This window comes from Rhipicephalus microplus, unplaced genomic scaffold, assembly GCF_043290135.1.
Source record: "Rhipicephalus microplus isolate Deutch F79 unplaced genomic scaffold, USDA_Rmic scaffold_20, whole genome shotgun sequence".
NCBI lineage: Eukaryota > Metazoa > Arthropoda > Arachnida > Ixodida > Ixodidae > Rhipicephalus > Rhipicephalus microplus.
This window is the reverse complement of record NW_027464593.1, coordinates 1,828,413-1,852,617: the sequence shown is the minus strand read 5'-3', so window position 1 is coordinate 1,852,617 and position 24,205 is coordinate 1,828,413. Positions and strand designations below refer to the sequence as shown.

Genomic DNA, 24,205 nt, shown 5'->3' with positions numbered 1-24,205 from the left:
AAGTAGCTGAAAACCTTCATAGCCCAATGCTCCTCCCCCATTTCTCTCAATCGCTTCTCAAATTTTATCTTGCTGCTAGCTTCCCTGCCATCAAATGATGTCCATCCCATATCACCTCGTACTCCCTGGTTTGGTGTATTCCCGTGAGCTCCTAAAGCAAGCCTACATATTTCACGTTGCCTAATTTCTAATCTTGCTTGAACTTCTGACCTCATGCACAAGACCGCGTTGCAGAACGTCAGCCCAGGAACCATGACCCTTTTCCATATTCCTCTCACAACATTATACCTAGTGTAATTCCACAGTGCCCTATTTTTCATCACTGCTGCATTCCTGTTATCTTTAGTCGTCACGCATATTTCGTGTTCCCTCAGGTACTCGGTCCCATTGCTTATCCATACGCCCAGTTATTTGTATTTATCTGTTATCTCTAGCGTGACTTCCTGTATTCTAAGCTTACTACCTTTGTTATCATTAAAAATCATGACTACTGATTTTTCCTAACTGAATCTAAAATCTAACCTATCTCTCTCATTACCGCAGATGTCCATCAACCTCTGCAAATCTTCCTTGTTGTCGGCCATTAGCACTATATCATCTGCGTAGATTAATGCTGGTAGTGCCTGATCAATGAGTTTTCCTTGTTTGACTAAAGATAGGTTGAAGCCAAGTCCCCTTGCCTCTAATTTGGCCTCTAATCTTTGTAGGTACATCATGAATAAGAAGGGTGACAGTGGGCACGCCTGCCTAAGTCCACGTTTCACCACTGTGGGCTTGGATACCTGTTTTTCCCACTTTTTAACTACCTTGTTAGTTTTATAGATTTCCTTTAAACGATTAGTGACTCCATCTTTTACACCCAGTGTGTCTAGTATTCCCCACAAGTCCTCTTGAACCACGCTATTGTACGCTCCCTTGAATTTCTGCAGGCCGGTAGGAAGCTTCACAGCGCAGCGCCTGATCTTGTGAAACGGCGCAGCCATGCAGGCAGGGCATTCAATTCCCTCCCTATTTTTTGTATACTACTGTCCTTGTGTACATCGTAGAACACATAACAGTAATGATAGCAAACAGATCATTGATTTGGGTAGGCTTGGTGTTTTTATTTAAAATGGAACAACGAGGAAGCTGCTGAAGCTCGTGCCTGTATACAGCTGCTTTATATGGAGATGAAAATTTAACGAAAAAAAAAATGTAATGATAAACAGTAGGCTCATAACAAACAACATTTCTCTGAGGGTGCATGGAATATATGTCCCATGCAAGGCTATGCATTGCAGTCCTTACTGCATTAATTATATACACGTACTGCAGGGCATGCAAGTGTATGCAGACACACGCTGACGAAATGACATTTTTTGCTACATACAAACGTGCACCGCACCAATTAAGACGCACGTGTTTGTATAGTCAGGGAACACTCGTGAATATTGATGAAATCACACAGCTCGCTTACAGTATAAAACAAACACAATTGCGAACAATAAAATGCGACGCTGTTTAAAGAGGCGGACCCAGGTTACGAGGAGAATTATCAGTATGGCATACACACCACGTGTCAAGCTTTTGCAACATCTAAAAAGACTAAATATGGAAAGTTGCCTTTGTAAGTTAACATGACAGTACCAAATGGAGAAGCCACACGAGAGAACAATTCATCGTGGGCTAAAGAATGTGTTTTAAATATTATACACAGCTTTGCAAGATAATATCGACGAGTTTTACTCGTCTAGGTGTGGGAGGTGTAGGCCTGATAAAATGCGATGTTGCTTCAGAGCCTTTCTTTCGTAATATTGCAATTTTATTCAACTCTTTCAAACGCGGCACCGTAAATTTCTACTGGGTGCTCGAACACGGCAAGCAGGTCGCGGGGCAAAATCTTTGTAACATTCTATTACCGAAACAGCGATACTAGCAATGCTTGAGCTGCAGTTGCTGTTTTCTAAATTGTAACCTCCTCAATCTCATCACTGTGATCAGGAAACAGAGAGGAAAAGTACAGCAGTAGTACGTAGAGAAATATTCAATTTCAAGCCCTTTAGCAATATCATCTAAACAAATTGCCAGTTCACTGTTGAATTCTCGATGGAAACAAACAGCTGATCAGGGACGCAAGCTTGGCTTGGCACTGGCTTGGCCGTTCATACAGAGCCAAAAGCCGCTGCAGGAAACTGATTTCGGATCGTATTGAGACAAAATATTTTATACATTTTTGTTTTCTTTGTTTCATTTCTCTAATTGCTCTTGTGATGGCGTGGACCGCGCTTCGTGATCTAATGTACCGGCGCACTGTTTTTAAGTTTAGTATGGTGCACGATAATACATGATTGCGTGCTTTAATTTAAAAAGGTTCGCGAGTATGGCAGCAACACTGCAATGTCGGGAAGAGGCACGGGGAAGAGGATAGTAGTAGAACCAGTAGCAGCTGCATGCCCGGGTGGAGCGGCTGATGCCCAGATGGAGGAATGTCAACCCGATGCCTTTTGTGTTGGCCGTTCTGGCAGTTCCGCCGACTTTATAGAAAGAGACGACCCCGTCGCTTGTCATCTTCTCTTTTCCTTCGGGCATCGGCGACAACATTGACGGACGACGTGTTCGACTTCACCGTGCACGTGAGTATAGGTTGGTTTTTCATTCGAGTGAATTCTTGTTCAGATTTGCAACTTGTCGACTTCATCCTGATCACCTGTCACCGGCAATAAGTCACATACGTGTGATATTTAGGTGAAATAAATGATAATGCACATTTTCTGCTCCATTTGCGTGACTTAGCTACACCAGGACATGAGGTAAAGCCTTTGTCGCCTAGCCACTAGCAGGCAAGATCGATCACTCGCATCCTTCAGTTCACGAATCAACGCGCCTGTCTTAAAATTAGTAAGCTGCTCGCAAAGAAATCTTACCGAGGCAATTTTGTTTTCTGTGAACAATGCACCGTAGATTTGTCTTGAATAACAAAAAAAAACTTGAAAAATAAATGTCGCGACCTTTTAGAAAACGCCGTGTCTAAGAGCTAGACGCGGCATTTTGTAAAAGGTTCATTAAATTCAGTATGTTTTCGTAGTTTCTGCTTGAAATTATTATTTTCTATGAATTTCATGGCCCAATCTTTTGCTTTGGCTGAAAATCTCGGCGGCAAAAACTTTGTTCAGTGTCCCTTTAAGGGCAGGTGTAGATGCCATCATTTCAGTCGCAAATCTTTTTGCTAGTCGGTCGGCTGGTTAACAATAAGGGTACTAACTAGAGTTCCAGATTTCATCAGCAACACATCGTCATGGCTTCATCAGATGCTGCATTTTATACATTCTATCCTCGTTTTTAAATAGGTGTACCGTATGGTCCACTGTTACAGGAAACAAGCGAGCTCATGGACAGTGAGCCATGTGGTGCTAACTGGCAGCGAGGCTTGTGAATGGGACGCATGCGCATAGAATCGGGGTGCGCCCAGTTTTGTCTGCCATTTCTCCGCCTGCACGCATGACAGCATTGGAAAGCGCATCCGTATTTTAGCTGCGCAATTTATCTAGCCCAGTGCCTCCTGCTTCAGGGATTTCCTGTGAGCACAAAAAATGCATGATTTTAATCGTTGCTGCAGTGTTTTGCAAGTTGTCACCGTAAAGCACATCATATTTTTCGCATAATGCTCGCTGCAACTAGCAAGTTTCGATGACTCAAAATGCTGTTCAGGTCTGATGTAGCAAACATTTTAAGCTCGTCCTCGTGACCATGAAATATTGGTTTATTAAATAATGGAAGGAAGAGTTGGTATCAGTTGATTTACAGTGTGAAAATGAAAAGTGCGAAGGACCGTGCCTCGCAAGTAAGCCCCGAGAGCATGAGCAGAGAAGTAGCAGATGAGGATGCTCATGCGCTGCATTTCCAAATCTCACCAGCACTAATGCTTGACGGACTGCTGGCCACGCACTAGCGTGTTCTTTCTGAAACAGGACTTTGGCCCTGTAAGCAAGTTCTTGAAGGGCATAAGTAAAACGTAGAATGGGCCCCCTAAATGCACCCATCCTTGAACCATTGGGCTTATGAATTAGTGCCCTTTTCAAAATACAACTATTCTGAGCTATGAATTGTGACAGAACAGTGCACGAAGTTTATAAATGGGAAAAAAGTCTTTAAATGTCCCCTTTATACATAGTGTTCTTGTGATGTCACTTCTGCCGTTGTCGCCCTCTCCCGCCATGTCCGGGTAACTCCCTGGGTACCTACGGCAGTTCACGTGCTGCAGTGCGGTTTGTTGGGGGCTCGTCATCTGTTGCTGTGAACGATGTGGAAGCATTGTGGTTTTTTGTTGTCTTACTTTAACGAGCTCATTGGATTAGGAAGGCCTCGCTCGTTCACTCGATACAAGACCAGATAATCAAGATGTGCGACACATATACCAGTCACGGCGTACACCGGCTGCCCGCCACAACCTATGAGGGCCTATTATCTTGCTTTCACTACAAATTGCCTGGCCCAAAAACAAGTGAACAAGTGAAAGCTCAAAATCTCTCGAGCCGCAATTTTAAGAGTGGATGTGCGAAGCGCAGCTGCTCCCATCGAAAACTAGTAGTGCAGAGCTAGGCAAGTTTACAAGAGATATAATATTATGAATATATTGTCACGGCCTATGCCACCAAAGTAGCAATGCCCCCCCCCCCCCCCCCCCAAGTGTTTTAAACAGTGCTGATGTTGAGCTTGAGCCTCTTTGATTGCAATTTGTGGAAATAGTCGAGGAAAATATTATACAAGGCAGATAGCGACTTTGCGTGGTGTGTGCCGCGGTAATGCCAGTTATCACTTTATTTTTCGCGTATGCTTTAACACACTTTTCACTTTGTATTTTGCTTTTGTTGTACGCTAATGTACAGTGGAGTCACTGAACATGATAGAGACCGTGTATGGAATTGACTAATTAAAAAAAATCCTGACGCCCAACTTGAACCGATCGGCTATACTTCAAGGTGAACTAATATTGTTTCCCATTCTTTATAGTTTGTTTCAATGAAATACCAAATCTTCTCGATCGCCATCACGATTTTAACCGCCTTCCTCGCCATCATGATTTTAACTGCGGACAAGTTTGTATGTACAGTATCTTGGTAAGCTATATCTGTTTGCAGGTAAATACTTGGCTATGGCACTTACCCGTAATGAAGTTGCACCTGAAGATGCAAATATTGCAAAGTTTCTTCAAGTAGCTTTTGTTAATCTGCACCAGCCAAATACGCTGGTACTTTTAGGAAAATCGGAATGTGCGTTCTCAATTTCAGGTTATAACTTTCAGCGAAGAAACACCCTAAGCTCTGCTCCCTCTGCGTGGACTACTAAATCAACTTGCCTCACTAGCAGCTCATAATTTCTCAAACTTGCATCGTGAGGCAAAACTAAACGGGTGCAAGCTTGAGGAGACAACATGGCAGTTGTAGGCGATAGATTCGGTTGGTGCCCGGGCATGTTGGTGGCGCATTTCGGAAGTGACGAAAATGCGCTGCGAGATGCACGTGCACACTTTGTATAGTTGCTGTATTGGACAGCAAACTTTTTTTCTTATCTGAGCAGTTTTACCAAAGGAAGCTTCATCATATGGCATGATAAATGAAGCGAATCCACAGGTTGAACCACATCATAGCCTCGCTGTGCTTTTGTACTTTTTTTAGCTCGCAAAATTTATTTGTACATATAAGTGACAACTTGCCAGTAATAAGGCAGCACTTGTTTCTTTACCATATGATCATCTCCGGTGTGCTGCTGCCTCAATATTTCAAATTCTAAGCATTTACACCATTGTATGCTAACTTTTCCTTCAAAGTGAGACAAGCCACATGTATATCGTAGATCAAGAAGCATGCCAGTTTTACGTACTTGCAAGGTAAACATCAGAAATGCACAGTTGATCAAAAATACTAGTTTAATGGTGCATCTACATAGCAAAGCACCTGTGGCACCTCGGGAACAAGATAATGCCACGTATGTTACAAGAGATAATTAAAAAAGACAGGGGACGTTCTGTGAACAAATAGAAACAAAAATAAAATTGCACGTGGCAGCGAGCGAAGGCGGCAAGGGGGGGGGGGAGCCCGTGGGACTTCAGCGGATGAACGTAAGGTGTGTGTTTAATATGTGGAAGAAAAAAAAATTCAAAATTTTGGTGACTGAAATGAGGGTGACTTAGTGAGCGCGCTCATGACGAGAGTAAACACGGTTATTATTTTTTTTTTCAAATCTCTTTTGAAAGCCACAAAAAATCTGTATGTGGTGCAGCCTAACAGAAGGTCCGTGAAGGCAAATTATGAATTCGTCGTTGTACAAAGGCCGTTTTTTTTTTTTTTTTTCATGCGCACCATTGCCGCCGCGGTGGTCTAGTGGCTAAGGTACTCGGCTGCTGACCCGCAGGGCGCGAGTTCGAATCCCGGCTGCGGCGGCTGCATTTCCGATGGAGGCGGGAATGTTGTGGGCCCGTGTGCTCAGATTTAGGTGCACGTTAAAGAACCCCAGGTGGTCTAAATTTCCGGAGCCCTCCACTACGGCGTCTATCATAATCATATAGTGGTTTTGGGACGTTAAACCCCACATATCAATCAATCAATCATGCGCATCATAAATAGTGCTCAAAATTTAATTGCATATGTTGTTTTCATCCTCGCTGTATTCCGTGCTGTTTATGATTTAAAAAAAGAAGTAGCACGCTGAAGTGGTGCTGTTTTTGGGCAACAGTTGAAAATGGCGGGGTGCATGAATGCGGAATACTGCCGCTTACACTCAAATCACTCTTGTGGTCACCTCCCACTGTTTGCAGCATGTGTTGTGTATACACAGCTGCATATTTCCTAGCTAGAAAAATTTGATTTTAGGTGTTTCACGCCATTTTCCATGTAACTATTCCACAATTGCACACACTGATCAGCAGGCTTTCAATTGCGCTGAAGGACACAGGTGCCATAAAATTCATAGTCGATTCTTTCAAGAAACCGTATGTAAAGGCTGAAGCTTCATGCGTACATACACACACACATACCATATTGTTTTTTGTACTTTATGAAAGCTGCGAAGGTCTCATGTGCCTCCAAGTGTAACCTGTCTTATTTATTCTCCATCACCGCAAAAGTTTTGTGAGTTTCAAATAAAAGTACTTTGCGCATGGCCACTTTTGGGTAATTTTTTTGTGTAGGTGTTATTTGAGCAGCCTACAGTGTTTACTTTATAAGCCTGTATGTATATGTTGCATTATAAGGATGCAGAATGTGTGTAGCTGTACAATATAGATGAAGTGTGAAAATTAAGTGTGTCTATTGTAGTGTTCTTGCAACCAATCTTACCCCCGTATTCTAGAACGTCCCTCCACTCAACGCTTCACCTTCACTTGAGATGGCTGATGGGAGCGCCGTCTCTAAGCAGAGAAAATTGCTGCATGTCAGCAGTAATCTGCTGTGATTCTCGAGTAGCGCAGCGTCGCTTTCAAACGAGCAGCGGCTCAGTGCTCAACTCTGTCAAGTGAAGGGTGAAAGTCGAGTCGGGGAGCGTTTATGAATATGGGGGTTAGTTTTGTTGTCTTGTTAACCTGCCATTAACACTGGATTGATGCTACTTTGCTCTAGCTGTACAGTGCTCTCCAAGGCTCAAGGAGGCACCGCACGGGGAAGGCTCGGAGCAAATCATGCGTGAGTTTCCTTTCATTGTTACACTATGCATGTATTAAGTGATAGACTTTAATGTATGCTATTTGTATTGTGCAAGTTTTTGGGGACATACAACTTCCAACACTTATATGTTCTGACGAAAATCACGCAAGAATGAGAGAAGCTTGTGCAAAAATTATGCAAGAGTGTAAGAAGCTTTTGCAGAAGTCTGTGAAATGAAGTTTTGAAGTTTTGTGGCAATGTGTCATTGTACAGTGGTCAACAGTCTTGCTCAGCATGCTTGACTGCAGGGCTCCCGGCTGCACAGGCGCATCTACGGAGTGCCTGATGCATGATGGGCCAAATGTCAGCCTGCACACTGGTGCCTCTGATCCCCGTTTGTCTGTTACATCAGTGTCTCTTGTAAAGGGGATCAACTGTGCTACCTTTTTTTTTTTCGAATGTAATGAGTTCTTTTTCCAGATTATTGTTGTTTTGAGGTAGAGCCTCACATTTCTATCAAATACTGAAGATTCTATTTTTCCTTCTAGATGCTATAAAGTCACTCCTTGTGTTACAATAGAGTGAACACTGTTATGAGAAAAGCTACTTTATGGAGTTAACTCACTCCATATTGACTTAACACACAGAATTGGTGAAAACTACACTCCATTCCAGCTGCATTAGGAATAATATTCATTTGCATACTTCTGTTTCTTTTGTTTGTTTTTTGGCTGGAGGTTTGGAGTATAGGGTGGCCAGAGGGCACTGTGTAGTCTTTCTTCATCTTCCCAATTTTGTGAACATCAATTGATAGCCTTATGGGAAGCAGCCAGCATGCTGAAACAGCGGTGCAAGCATGCAAGATGTTCACCATTGCATGCAGTCAGTTGCTGTGAGCACAACCTACTGCATACAATTAACTGCGAGTGGTGAACTAACGCTGCACTATGTGTGCCTCCTGGAAAGCTGCAATGGTAAAGTGCCACAATCGTATAGTAACATGGATAATATCGCAATTTGTTTGTTGAATAATTTTGCAACAGAATCAATGGAGTTTTGGATAAATTTGTGTATCTGCCTGGTTCATCAAAGCTACAGAGTCAAATGCGGTATATACTCGCGTATTATGTGTACTTTTTTTGTCAATCCGGTCATGTGCGAAGCTAGTAGGAATCGCTGGCCTAAAAGCTCAACTGGGAATATATGTTGCAGGCGCTGTCACAGCTGTCTCACAGCGGATTGTCATTTGTTTGCTAAGCCTGTTCAAATGCCCCCATTTTCTTGAAGTTCTTCCGAACAGTGCTCACAAAAACCAGTTCCCACGACAGGGTTATACCAGAGAACATAAGTACTCTCCAATAATTGTCGGGAACCCAACGTAAAGTAAGGTGCAGACAAGGAAGCGCGATGCCAACACAGTGCTGTGTGTGTCGCCCTTCATGTGTGTGTGTCCATTCCTTGTCCCAGTCTTCTATTGTGTTGTGTTCCCTCCGATATCTAACCAACACACCCAAGCTTCTATGCTAAGTCTTATTCAACGCACTTTTCTGCTGGCTCCCATACTGAATATTGCATGTCGAAGAACTCCACGCTGAGGTGCTTAGCGGTAGCACGGTTTCAGTTTTCTTCGGTAAGCTTTATAACAGCAATCTGCCTCGTATATAATTATTGTAGCCTATCACAAGGAACGATAAAAACGCAATGGCCAGATGGCGAAACCGAAAAAAAAAAAATGAGTGCGAAAACCTGCCTCATCTAGTTGATGTGACAGGTCCTTGCACGCGTTCAACATCTGTGCTGTGTCTCGGGAATACATTCTTGCCGTGGAAGAGGTGGGAAGATAGGAGGCAAACCTTTAGGCATTTCGGACTACACATAAACAGGTTTCAGTTTTCAAGTTCGATATTCTAGGGAAAGCATAAAAGTTCATGGAAGAAGGGACCTTGCACTCAGTCCATTTTGTGTAAGACTGCACTCGCCTGCTCGACAAGAGATGTGCCTGACCAGAGCATCATGAAGTCAAATGTGTCTGTGTGTGTGCTGGCAAGGTGGCTCGGGCTGGTTGGGGAGGGCAAAGTATGCGAGCAAAAAGTTTCTTGTAGTAAAGCAGGCTGGCTAATTATACTGGTGAGCAAATTATGTGAGAATGCAAATTGTGCGAGTAAATATGGTATGTACTCTTGTATGTTTCAGCTCTATTGCTATGGATCCTGCGGATCCAACTTGGCATCAGGCAGCAACAAAGACAGGTTCTGCAGGAGGTGCGACAGCTGAAGCACAAGGTACGGCTCTTGTCCGTGCCTCAGCACGCCCAGCCAGCACAGCGCCCCTCTGACCTTCCCCGGCTGCCTGCTGGTACAATTGGAGAAGTGGAGGCAGCAGAGGCAGTTACGCAGAGTAAAGCTGTGGCTGCGGCTTTGGTGTATATTTCTTGATTTTTAATATGCCTATGTAACATGCAGAAATTTAGTACTGCTTTAAGATACTGTGTTTCGGGAAACAAACTAGTCAGGTTATCTCATGAGCCACTGTACTACAGTCGAATATGAATAATTTGTACTCAAAGAGGCCAGAAAATTTGTTCAAATTAAAAGTAGTTCAATATAATGAAAGTTACCGTAATTACTTGAATCTAACACGCACCTTTTTTCCGATTAAGAGAGTTCATAAATCGCATGTGCGTTAGAATCGAGTACGAAAAAAAAAATGAGTATGGTCATTCTATATCCATCGCCACTTACAAAATGGCCGCCCCCTACGTGCGTCGGCATGGCGCGTCGGTCATTTCTGCCTATGTGTTTCCCATGCGCGGCACTTCATACGTGTGCTGAGGAGTTCGTCATCTTGTAGTACATTAGCATCGACGGCATGGTAGGGCCGACTCCAAAAACTCGATGAGTGCACCACAATGCTGCTTCTAAAAGAAAAGTCGTCGCGTGTGCCGGAACGGACAGAAATCGGGCCGCATCGCGGTCATTCGGAGTTCCCGAAACGTGCGTGCGGGACTGGCGGAAACAAAAGCAGAATGTTGTCGACAGCAAAGATTCACGCAAAGGCTTCAGTGGACCACAGCAGGGTCGGTTTCCACAAATTGAACAGCTGCTCGGCGAGTATGTGAATAAGCAGTGAGCGGCACAGCGGCCTGTGACGACAGAACTGCTCCAAGTGCAGGCTATGCAGTTAGCCTTAGAAAAAGGGCTAATGCAGAGCCATTTTAAAGCGAGCAGGTGCTGGCTAACGAACTTTATGAAGAGAAAAGGCTTTTCCCTCCGAAGGCGAACGGGCATATGCCGGAAGTTGCCGGAGGAGTACGAAGAAAAGCTTCAGAGTCTTCAGAGGTTCCTCCTAAACTTGCGGCACAACAACGGCTACCTGCTTGGGCAAATCGGGAATGCCGATCACACGCCTCTTTACTTCGACATGCCTGGTACCACAACCGTCTAGGAGAAGGGGGCGAAGCAAGTTTGTGTACTGACATCGGGCCACGGTAAAACTAGAGTGACAGCAATGCTCTGTTGCACGTCAGATAGGCATAAGCTTCCCCTGTTTCATATTTAAACAGAAGACGCTCTCAAAAAGAGTCGTTTTCGCGAGTGGTGTGATCAAGCGGGCCAACGAGAAAAAAGGGTGCGCGTTGCAACCGATGTCTTAGTTTTTTTTTTTTTTTTTTCGTGGAAATCGGGCGCGCGTTACAATCGAGGGCGCGATAGAATAGAGTAAATACGGTAAACGAGCGGAGGGCTCACCATGCAGTGATGCATGTGCATGGAGAAGTTTTATTCACAAATTGCAGGACATCCGTCATTAATTAAAGTAGTCAATACATGTCTGTACACGTTGGCCTTGCAACGAGTCAACAAGTTTTGCGTGCAGTTTGCAAAGCATTTGTACTTCGGCTTCAGTATTCTCCTGGCAAAAGAAGTTGCGCGCGGCAATGTCCAGTGCTGACACTCTTCGAAGACAACTGTGTTTCCACTGTTACCATCTGCGCTGCAGCCGGAGCGTGGCCAGCGCATGATGAGAATGGAGGAGCGTCTCCACCTGGAGAAAAGCAAATCGGCATTCGAGAAAGAAACACTCCGCGGCAGCTTTTTTTTTTTCTCTCTTCATGCGCGGTGTTGAAAGGAGAAGAGTCTCTTCTCTACATAGCCGGAACGAAAAACAGGGAAGCGTGACACCGGCGTGTTGCAGATCGGCATGAGAGAGCCAACTCTCTGCGACAGCTTTTTTTCCCCTCTTTCTCTTCATGCGCAGTGTTAAGAGGAGAAGGGTCTCTGCGTGGCAGGGACGGAAAAAGCCGAAGCGGGGCACAGGAATGTCGCAGATTGGCATTTGGCAAACATTCCACCGCAGTCTTTTCTTTCCTTTTCTTCATTTTCTTCTTCAAGCACAGCGATGAGGTGTCTGAAGTGCCACCGCAGGATTGGGCGGGGTGCTGAGAGCGTTTTCGGAGCGCGGTATAGCTTTGATAGGACCACAGCGTCAGTTCGAATTAAGTGTGTTGGAATTAATGAGATTCGACTGTATTTACTATAGTCTGTGAAGTCCGAGTAAACTGTCCTAAGCTAGCAGACGATGTAGGCGGCATCGTGTGTTTGATGGGCAGTGACTAGCAATAGCCTGCTTAAAACACATTCAGTAATTTTGTTCATTTATCACCCTATTTCGTGTCCGCTGCGGCTCTCTCCACTTTGAGCTACAGTTCACCCTGCCTTGTGTTAGCCGATTTCTTACTTTTTTAAAAATCTAACATGCACCCAATTTCGCAGTGTGAAGAAAAATGCACCTTTGTTTATTGTAATGAGATTTCTATAGCGACATGCCTCTTTGTTGGCTATCACAGAAAAATATAAACAGCAAATGGTGCGACCATCTAGTGCGACCTTTATTTTTCTATCAGTTTCATCTATGACCAAGATTTGGTCGCTCTAAGGTTGCCTCTTAGTGCACCTTGATCATGTTCATTTATCTTGTTGTTCTCTGCTTACAATGCATTGATTAAAAACATGTCCCAGCTTCTTTTTGAATTCCACATATTTTATCGTTTTTCACCTGTAGAAGCTACTCCTGGTCAACATTCAGGCAAAGACATTGTAACCTCGAAGAAACGTGTATTGGAATTTGAGCACTGTACAAAGTAATTATACTATTTCATAGCTAGAATCAATATTTATTAAGGATTATAACAGTGTTGTATTTGATTTCATAACAGCGAAACTGCATTCAGAGAAGGACTCTGAAAGGTTCTCACACTGAGTGTGAGAGGGCTGATGTGGAAACCATTTTAGGTCAAGTGAGTTGAAGTTAGCGTAAAAAAAAACAATGAAATGTTGTGATGCCCAAAAATTCAAGTTGTTGTTTTCAGTGTCCTCTTCTTGCAGATTTTTATCATGAAAACATTTCGATGTGCTGTTGCGTTCACCCCATCTATGCTTCTTGCATTTTTTTACAGTGCAAGCACCTCCTGCGGATTGGGGGACGTGGCCTCCGAGAAATTGGTGTGAATGCCATGAAGGCTGTATTGGTACATGACGTGCTAGTGCTGTACAGCCTTCATGGCATAAAAGGGAAAAGGGCCTTTGTGAACCTGAGGCTCTGTAGATTAGTGACAGGTTAGACTTGTTCATTGTTTTATGTGTGTGTACCCTTGTGTATTCTCTGTACTGCAGTGCTTCATGTGTACTATGGTATTTCTGTTCTTGTATGCAGATGTCATCTGCCAAAAAGCAGGGTGCGACCAGGCGGAGGCCCTCAACTTTATTAAGAGGTGGCTGCCAGGGTCTGGTGATCGCTGTGGGGGCAGGAAGCGGCGCTTCAGAGAAGCATTTGTTGTGGAGCAGCCCGATGATCCCCACTCTCAGAGTGCAGATTATCGGCTGCTCGCGGCAGCTGGCTTCCTGCCCAGCCACAGCAGCCAGGGCCTTGACAGCACCACTGTCACTGTGCCCCCAACGCAACCTGACCTGCAGTAGAGCGGGCCTTTTTTAGTTGTGTATATATATTTTTCAATGTATAATTTTTGTTGTACCAAATAAATAAAAAAAAAACAAAGAATAAATAGTCTGCAGACTGTCGGTGGTGCACTGTTCGGCTAGCTTATGCTGATTCGGAAGCACCATCGCCATGTTTTAGTTACAAAAAAATGCTCTAAACTATGAATATTCTCGATTACCATGTGGGGGACATATGTGGGGATTGCAAGTGGGGGACATACGCTTTCAACATTTACTTCCTAACGACTTTTTTCGATCTGCTGTACCAAATACCAGTACCAAATAAAGCACTCGCTATTGCAAAAGATAAATTGGTAAAAAAATAAACTACACTTCTAGTGTTAGCAAAGGGAATGAGGTATAAAAGATAAAATAGATCGAGTAACTGCTTTCAGTTCTCAGCATTCAATTTTCTGTTGACCCAAGTATACAGGGCTGCAAAGCTACAAGAGCGGGTCATCGAGGCATATTGTTTAAATCTTCCGGTAAGAAAAATTCCCTACTAATAATGGTTACATAATGGCAAGCCAATCAGTAGCCAATATTCGTCGTGCAGGAAACATCGGTGTAATAACGGCATTTGATTGGCTGCAATGTGGCCCTGGATTGGTCCAATGTCGGTCGTACATCCGTAGCCAATATTCGTCGTGTAGCAAACATCGGCGTAAAAATGGCATGTGATTGGCTGAAATATGGCCCAATGTTGGCCGAACATTGGCAGCTTTGTCGGCAATACGATGGGCCTTCGTCGGCCCAATGTTGGTTGCATACTGGCTAAAACGTCGGCCCATCATTGGCTTGAACGTCGGCCCGACATTGGAAGAAGTTGCACTTCCGACGTCGGTGCCGATGTTAGCCGATGTTGGTCCAAGATTGGTCCAACGGCGGCGTGCTGCCTGGGCTATAGGTGGGACCCGACTCTTATGCTTGCCAATGTGCTTTTTTTACCTCGATGGCCCACCGCGAGTCTGGTTCGAGACGCACGAAGCGGAGACTACGAGCTGGGACTCCTTTAAAGTGAAGATCCGCGACCTTTTTGGTGACACTGTTGGGCGGCAGATCGCAGCGCGGAATCAACTGGCGGCTCGTGCACAGACGTCGACGGAGTCGTACGTCGCGCACATTCACGACGTCATCACCCTATGCCGCCAGATTGACGAGCACATGAGTGAGTCTGAGAAAGTGGCCCTTGTGCTGAAAGGCATAGCAGACGACGCATTTAATCTTCTAGTTTACAACAACGTTGCCAGCGTCGACGCAATCATTAAAGAGTGCCGGCGGTTCGAAGAAGCCAAGAGCCGCCGTATTACTCAGCGATTCACCCGGCTGCCCAACACGGCCGCAACCTCATCGTGTGAGGCCGCCCGCAAATCCCCCACGTATGACAACGTCACACGAATTGTTCGTCGGGAAATCGAAGCCACCTGTCTGGCTCCTCTTCAGCCACCCGTTTTCGCAACGCTCGCCTCTGACAAACAACAGCCGTCAGTGGCGTTAATACAAGCTGTGGTGAGGCAGGAGTTTGCGAACCTCGATCTTCCATCAGCATGTCCCTTGACTCGCCCTGAAGTCCCGGCCTACTCCCGAGGACACGCTCGCCGTTCACCTCCAACAATTCACCTCCAACCCTTCGGAATGGCGAACACCCGACGACCGGCCTATTTTTTTTCCTGCCACCAGCCTTGGCACGTTTCTCGCTGTTGCCGCCGCCATTGGTCAAACCAACCACGTCAGACTTTCTCTACCTCGGCGCTCATGCATCTGACGACCCCTCGACGTTCAGTCGCCGCACTTTTCAATTTTTATTCGCCGTCATCTTACGAGCCTTCCACTGACGCCCCTTTGCCCGGTCGCCGCTACCCTGACGCCCCTTGGTCCGGTCGCCGCAGCTCTCGCTCCCCATCACCGCTACGTCGCCAATCCCGCTCTCCGCCACCTCGGCGCTTTTCCTCGCCGAGCTTCTCTGGACGACCGCAGCAGAAAAACTAGTTATTGCAGCTTATAGAGGTGAAGTTGCAATAGCAATGACGGCCGAAAATCCTCTACTGACGCTTCCCACGCATAATAGTCTGCTTGAAGTACAAGTCGACCATGTTCCTGCGACCACCCTCATTGACACAGGTGCGCACCTGTCTATTATGAGCGCTTCTTTACGCTGCCGCTTACAAAATATTATGACGCCATGTACGACGCAGGCAATACGTGTTGCCGATGGCGGTACTGTACCAGTAATCGGAATGTGCACTGCTCGTGTCAGCATTGCCGGTCGTCACGCCGTGGTCCTTTTTCCCGTACTAGCCTGCTGCCCTCATGACCTCATACTTGGCCTCGATTTCCTTTCGGCACACTCGGTCTTAATTGATTGTTCGTCTGGTACCCTCAGCCTTGATCTACCAATCTTTGCCGACTACTCTGCAAAGCCCACCAGCCGCTTGAGCCCAACCACTTTCGTTCGCCTGCCACCTCGAACCGTCACGTACGTGTCTTCGTCATCGACCCCTCCCGTTCCTGACGGTGATTATATCGTTACGCCAATTACTGACGTTCAGCTGACGCGCAGTGTTACTGTGTCCTATACCATCACGACCATAGTGGATAACTGTGTGTTACTTCCACTCCTTAACTTTGGTTTCACCCCTCAAGTGTTGCCCTGCCAGATGTCTCTAGCCCAGCTAACTGCCATAACAAAGGATGATGTCAGTGTTGTCGCTGTATCTGCTCTTGATCGAAGCGCAGTCTCACGGTCACCCAGCTCAGACGATGGTATTTTTCGAAACATGATTGGATCGGAGCTGTCGCCTCACCAGGCTGACGCTCTCGGCCAAGTTTTGGCCTCATACAGTGATATTTTTGACACCGACGATCGTCCCTTGAGCAAGACTAAAATTTTCACTCACCGAATCAACACTGGTGACTCTGCGCCCATTCACCGTCGGCCGTACCGCGTGTCAGCGTTCAAGCGAGAAGTGATTCAGAAGGAAGTGGCCAAAATGCTTACGAAAAACGTAATCGAACCATCAACGAGCCCTTGGGCATCTCCCGTGGTATTAGTAAAAAAGAAAAACGGCTCATGGCGTTTCTGCGTTGATTATCGCCACCTCAACAATATTACGAAAAAAAGACGTGTACCCTCTACCACGCATTGACGATGCTCTTGATTGCCTTCATGGTGTCACCTTCTTTTCGTCTCTTGACCTCCGATCTGGCTACTGGCAAATCGCTGTAGATGACATGGACCGAGAAAAGACCGCCTTTGTTACCCCTGACGGTCTTTACCAATTCAAGGTCATGCCATTCGGGCTCTGCAACGCTCTAGCGACTTTCGAGAGAATGATGGACACGCTCCTACAAGGATATAAATGGTCGACATGTTTGTGTTACCTGGACGACGTGATCATTTTCTCACCTACCTTTGCAACCCACCTTGAGCGCCTTTCGACCATTCTATCCATATTTCAACGGGCCGGCCTGCTGCTCAATTCCTCCAAGTGCCACTTCGGTTTTCGTCAGATTACCGTATTGGGTCACCTTGTTGACGCTGCCGACGTACGGCCAGACCCGGCGAAAGCACGCGCTGTAACCAACTTCCCAGTCCTACGCTCTGTCCATGATGTTCGCAGTTTTTTGGGCCTCTGCTCCTACTTTCGCCGGTTCGTGAAAAACTGCGGCACTCGCACGGCCACTCACCGACCTTGTCAAACAAGACGTCCCATTTTCTTGGAGCCCTTCTCAAGCTGACGCCTTCTCTCAGCTAATCACCGCTCTAACGACACCTCCTATTCTTGCACATTTCGACCCCGATGCTCCTACAGAAGTGCGAACAGGCGCTAGTGATCACGGAATTGGTGCAGTTTTGGCGCAAATTCAGCGGGGCAACGACCGTGTAATCGCGTACGTAAGCCGTCTGCTTTCTAAGTCTGAACGCAATTATTCTATAACAGAACGGGAATGTCTCGCTCTTGTTTATGCGGTTTCTAAATTCCCTCCTTACTTGTATGGCCGCCCTTTCCGTCTCATCACACATCATCACGCGCTGTGTTGGCTTTCTTCTCTGAAGGACCCCACTGGACGACTTGGTCATTGGGTATTACGCCTACAGGAGTATTCATACTTGGTTGCTTATAAGTCTGGACGTCTCCGTCTGGACGCCGATTTCTTATCCCGCTACCCTGTTGATCAGCTCGATGAACCAGACATCGAGCCTAGCCTCAGCGTCATGTGAATGTCCCAGTTTCTTGAGATTGGTGATGAACAACGTCCTGATGCTTCTCTGCGACAACTTATTGACCGTCTCGAATCGGCTCCAAACGACACGGCACTTCGCATGTACGTCCTCCTGAATGGCCCGCTGTACCGTCGTAGCCTCCAGCCAGATGGCCCTGAGCTCCTTCTTGTCGTGCCGAAAAAATTTGCGTTCAACTGTGCTGCACGAGCTTCACGATGAACCAACTGCTGGTCATCTGGGTGTATCTCGCACGTACGACCGCGTGCGTCGCCGCTTCTTTTGGCGCGGTCTCGCCCGGTCCGTTCGCCGTTACGTGTCTTCCTGCGATAAATTTCAACGTAGGAAGCGACCTAATGCGCCCCCGGCTGGACTTTTTCAACTGATCTCCATCCCAACCGAACCTTTCTTCCGTGTTGGTATGAAACTTCTCGGTCCTTTTCCCGAGTCAAAATCGGGCAACAAGTGAGTCGCCGTTGCTATAGACTACGCGACTAGGTATGCCATCACTCGAGCGCTCCCCACCAGCACCGCTACTGATATTGCGGACTTTTTGCTCCACGACGTCATCCTACACCATGGCGCTCCTCGCCAATTACTCACGGATTGTGGCCGCGCATTTTTGTCCCGTGTGATCGACTATCTTCTGCGCTCTTCCTTGACGCACCACAAGCTGACCACTTCCTACCATCCCCAAACAAATGGCCTTACCGAACGGCTAAATCGGACCCTAACGGACATGCTCGCGATGTATGTGTCCTCCGACCACCATGACTGGAACCTGGAGCTACCTCACGTGACCTTCGCGTACAATTCTTCGAGCCACGACACTACTGGTTATTCACACTTTTATTTGCTTTATGGCCGTGATCCGAAGTTACCACTCGACACCCTACTTCCAACCACTACACCACTACAACACCGTCAACCGAATATGCACGCGACGCTATTGCTCGTGCCGACCACGCACGTCAGATCGCCTGCTCTAGACTTTCGGCTTCGCAAGCCACCCAGAAAGCCATCTACGACAGCCAGCATGCTGACGTTCACTTCTCACCCGGTTCTCTTGTTCTCCTGTCGTGCCCAGTTCGTCGAGTTGCTTATCAGAGAAGTTGTTGTCTCGATACATGGGTCCTTACCGTATCATCCGCCAGGTAACCGACGTCACCTACGAGATCATTCCTGCATCTGAGACCACAAGCTTGCCTGCAACCACACCCAGTAATGTTGTGCACGTCAGCAGGCTAAAACCTTACCACCTGCCTACTGAAGACCGTAGTTAATGTGCACCGAGACGGCGCTTTTACCGCCGGGGGGGGGGGGGGGAGGGGGGGGTAATGCTACGTAGCTGACGTATCAGCGGTCAGAAGACGACAACGAGGAAGTGGTCTGTCGGTTGTGCGTGCTGTCTTCCATCTTAGTCTATGCCATACGCATCAGTTTGAATATAAATTTTAAATAGACACGCCTCATGTCATTTTTTACGTAAAAACATTACTGTATAATAAAGCGCGTGCTTATCTCTCGTTGGGGACAAGCACACGTATGGCTGGCCTAGTGCGTTTACCTGAATAAGTTTGTTTCAGTTAACAGCCACACAAAGAACACCAAAATCATTTTAGAGTCTTCATTTGCGAAAAGAGCACGCTTTTCGGACACAGCGAGGTAAGAACTGAGATGCTTATTCGCGTTTATTTGTACCTGTAAGTGCATTTTGTGTCCGCTTTGTGCATGAGAAACGCGGAGCACGCTTCGATCTGCTTGCCATTCAGCGCGTGACCTTCAATTTTGTTGCTATTGCGTTCATTGCTTCGTCTTTGCAGTAAAGCTGCGACTTTTACGGGAAAGCTCCTTATAGCGGCACCTGTTCATCCTTCGTAGTTGTAGTAGTAGTCGTAGTGTGTAACCAGTCTCACATTTTGACCTCCAAGATGGTGCTGGTGAGATAATACTTCTGTGCGTTGTTGAACAAGAAAAAGTTCGCAGCGGCGTGTTAACTAAAAGCCAAATTCTCCATTCTCTCGTTCCCCCTTAGCAACCATTGGCTTCAACATTGAGCACTATCTGACAAGAAAGGATTGAATTGAATTGAATTTTATTGGTCACACTTTTTACAAAAAAATTTGCATACACTGCGTGCACCCAAAGCCAGCGGACATTCCAAGGAGTAAACGAGAGGTGGCACTGGCACACTGCAGTTGCTACGTTATACACAAAGGGCATAACCTCCTTGGTTTTAGAAACGTTTAGCGAGCTTTGGGCCGCAGTGCTATGATTAGAGTGAACTAATATATACCATAAGCTCGAGGTGGTTAAAGGTGAGAAGTGGACACGAAGCGCAAGCCGTAAGAAAGTGTGCCTGTGCCACCTCTCGTTTAGTCCTTGGAATGTCCGCTGGATGGCGGTGCATATGCGGAATATATGATGCGGATTGCAATATTATTCATGATGTACCTACAAGGATTAGAGGCAAAATTAGAGGGAAGTGGACTGGGCTTCAACCTCTCTTTAGTCAAACAAGGAGAACTTATTGATCAGGCACTACCAGCATTAATGTACGCAGATGATATAGTGCTAATGGTCAACAACAAGGAAGATTTGCAGAGATTGATGGACATCTGCGGTAATGAGGGAGATAGGTTAGATTTCAGCTTCAGTAAGGAAAAATCAGCAGTCATGATTTTCAATGACAACGAAGGTAGTGAACTTAGAATACAGGAGGTCACGCTAGAGATAACAGATAAATACAAATATCTGGGCGTATGGATAAGCAATGGGACCGAGTATCTGAGGGAACACGAAATATACGTGACGACTAAAGGTAACAGGAATGCAGCAGTCATGAAAAATAGGGCACTGTGGAATTACATTAGGTATTATGTTGTGAGAGGAATATGTAAAGGGGTCATGGTTCCTGGGCTGACGTTCGGCAATGCGGTCTTGCGCATGAGATCAGAAGTTCAAGCAAGATTAGAAATTAAGCAACGTGGAATAAGTAGGCTTGCTTTAGGAGGTCACGGGAATACACCAAATCAGGGAGTACCAGGTGATATGGGATGGACATCATTTGAGGGCAGGGAAGCTAGCAGCAAGATAAAATTTGAGAAGCGATTGAGAGAAATGGGGGAAGAGCGTTGGGCTAGGAAGGTTTTCAGCTACTTGTACATGAATAATATCGATACAAAATGGAGGAAGCGAACCAGGAAGTTGACTGGTAAATACTTAGAAAACAGCAGGTGGCCAAACCAAAAAGAACTATCGGTTAAGAAGAAAGTGAAGGAAACGGAGACTGACATGTGGAGAATGGGCATGATTAAGAAGTCCGCACTAGAGGTCTATCGAACGTTTAAGCAGAAAATCGCCAAGGAAAGGATCTATGATAATACTCGGGGTAGTTCTCTACTGTTTGAGGCCAGAACGGGAGTACTGCGAACCAAGACATATCGGGCCAAATACGAAGGGGTAGACACAGTATGCAGTGCGTGTGGAGAGGAAGAAGAAACTGCCGAACACTTGATAATGTTCTGTAAAGGGCTTCACCTTATAGTTCAGGATGATGGCGCAGAGTTTTTCAAAGCACTGGGGTTTAGGGACCGGGAGGGCAAAATAAACTTTAAGCGGGTAGACTTCACTAGAAGGAGGTTGTCTGATTGGTGGCTAAAGTCAAGGCGCGAGTGAAAATAAACTCTTTACTGCAAAGTACGAATCCTCAAACTCTTTTTTAAGGAAAAAAATAAATATAGTTTTTGGTTCATAATATATTACGGCTTGGTGGCGCTAGCCACCGCCCGATCTAAAGGGTACAGCCATATCCATCCATCCATCCATATGATGAAAAGAGGCGAGATGGTGGTACATGGATTGTTGAATAGATGGACGAACAGACACACAGACAGATGCATTGATGGACTCACGGATGGCTGCACCGACGGATGGAAGGCTGCACCGACGAAGGGTCCACGAATGAATAAATATGATACGAATCATATAGAGAAGCAGAAATTCATTCTCGGGTAATTCGTTTCACTGAGTTAGCGCCCACAAAAATATATCTTGGAGGTTAAAGTAATAGGCACTATGCAAGCAGGTATTCCGAATAAACTCAGATGGCTCCATATGCTGAGACACACGAAAAAAAAACCACTGCTTTGAGGATCATTACAAAAGCCTGTTCACCATGGCTGATCCTAGGAATGACTACGAAGAAAAAGCCGAACAAATCGCCTCTTTAATGCTATGTTTACAGGACGATTACCTGCTCACCATTGATGGACTGCTCACTCTTAGAGTTTTACAATCTGGTAGGGCTAGAGTGCATTAACTCCCTCGAAGAATAGAATGTCTCCTGTAGCGCTAGGACTAACGTCTAAAAAAGATTGTCGATCATTTTATAAAACGCGTGAACCGAATAGATTGCTTCAAGCTTACGTCACATATGCAGGATGGGCATCAGCATACACATAATAGTACGCAACACAGTAAATAACAACACGTACCATACCTCTAGCGCTACGAACAACCGTTCCCACAGCAACCGGAATTTGTACTGATGATGTCTAGCCCCTTGTAGTGCGGGTGGCGCTACATTTCTACTACGTGTTTCGACGAGCAAATATACATCTAGCAAGTGTAACTATTTGGTGATCGTTAGGTACCCAGTAGGCACGTAACATTTTATTATAGAAATTCGTGGCATTCAAAACTATTTTCAATAATAAATTTCAATTATCAGCTGGTATTCTGTTGTATCGGCACAATGCAGTGAAGCCACTTGTGACCAAGCCTGGAAGTTGTACTTAGGCGCTTAAAAACACAGGTGGCACGATCTGTCAGCAGTGTTGGCCGTGAAATAGAGTACGAACGTTACGATCTGGCATCCGATCCGACATGCGATGCCACGGTGTGTACTATATATACGCCAGAAAAACAACGGTGGTCGGCAAAACCACAACTCAAACGCATTTCTCGCAATCCTTATAGTTTTGCTTACAATGTCTACATATATGTTGAACACCAGAAAGCCTGTAAGAGACCGTGCGCCACCCTGTTTCTAGACGTTATGGGGGCTTAAGACAATGTCACTCATGAAGCCATCCTAAAGTAGGTATTGGTGGCAAGATATATACGTGGGTGTACAGCTACTTACAGTTGAAAGGCCCCGCATGACATACGGTGCTACTGTCTGTAAGTACCGTCCATAATGTACTGAGGCGTACGCTCCTGCGTCAAAGCCACTGCTTTCTTCTTGAAGCTTGAGCCGGCCGCCAGTTCACTTAATGATACCAGGAATGCGGAGAAAATTTGACTTACCAACACATGCCCTGAAACAACTGAGTCAATTCCTACTGAAACAAAACTACAGTAACCACGTGCACGTTTACACGGGTGGCTCGACTACACCGTCTAGTTCAGGTGGAGCAGTGGTTATACCAAAACAATGGGTAACTCGGTGGTTTAAGACTTCACATGCGACAACGTCCACGACGGCAGAGCTCGAGGCTCGGAGCTGTGCACTAGAACTCATAAATTCTGAAGAAAGACCAAGTAAATGGGCCATGTTTTCTCACTCAAAACCAGCGTGACAGTGCTTGCTGTCAGTTCTCCGACGCGGATGCCAAGACCATTTACCCTACCAAACCATGAAGCTTCACTACCTCTTAATACAAAAACGCCACTACAACGTCTTTTAATGGTTACCTGGGCATTGTGGTATAAGCGGAAATGATTCTCCAGATCATGCTTCTCGCATGTCACATGAAGAAACAAACAGCGTTCCAATTCCGCTTTCAAAAGCGTACGCGGTGAGGCAGATTCGTCAACTGGCCCACATTCTCACGCTGACTGAGTGAAACACACCAAGCATACGACGTACAAGACTGCACGAGCTTGACCCTTCACTAAAACTCCAGCCTATACCCGGCCTACATCGACGTGAAGCTTCGCTTTCCTTTTGCCTTGGGCTTGGAGTTGGTTTCACGAGAGCTTATACCACGTTATTTGGAATAACGGACAGTGCGACATGCGATGTCTGCGACATCGACGAAAATATCAAACACCTGCTGTGCCACTGTCCTCGATTTGCCTCAGACAGACAAGTACCTGCCAACGCAATGCGGCGAATGGATGATCGGCCTCTTTCTGTGCATGTGCTATCGGAGCAACCTCCAGATCCCTCGACAGCCCACAAAGCAGCGAAAGCCCCGCAGTGTTTCCTGAGAAAGACGAGCTTGTGTGTACGCTTCTGAGAAGCGGTGTTGTGAAATTACTGTCAGTCTATCTTTTTTTATTTTTCCTCTCTTCCCTCTCTCTCATCTTTCCTGTCGCCTTCCCAAATCCCCCAGTGTAGGGGAGCCAACCAGATGTCTTTCTTGTTA

General features: G+C 45.9%; 1 protein-coding gene across 1 annotated transcript; it reads left to right on the top strand.

Annotated features, from left to right (window-relative positions):
* Positions 1–2,288: 2,288 nt before the first annotated feature.
* LOC142785284 (uncharacterized) lies at positions 2,289–13,604 on the top strand. Its single transcript, XM_075883742.1, has 4 exons — positions 2,289–2,612; positions 7,593–7,655; positions 9,810–9,898; positions 13,326–13,604. Exons 2-4 carry the CDS (start codon positions 7,652–7,654, stop codon positions 13,602–13,604), a joined length of 372 nt encoding a protein of 123 aa, XP_075739857.1. The 5' UTR covers positions 2,289–2,612; positions 7,593–7,651.
* Positions 13,605–24,205: the final 10,601 nt, after the last annotated feature.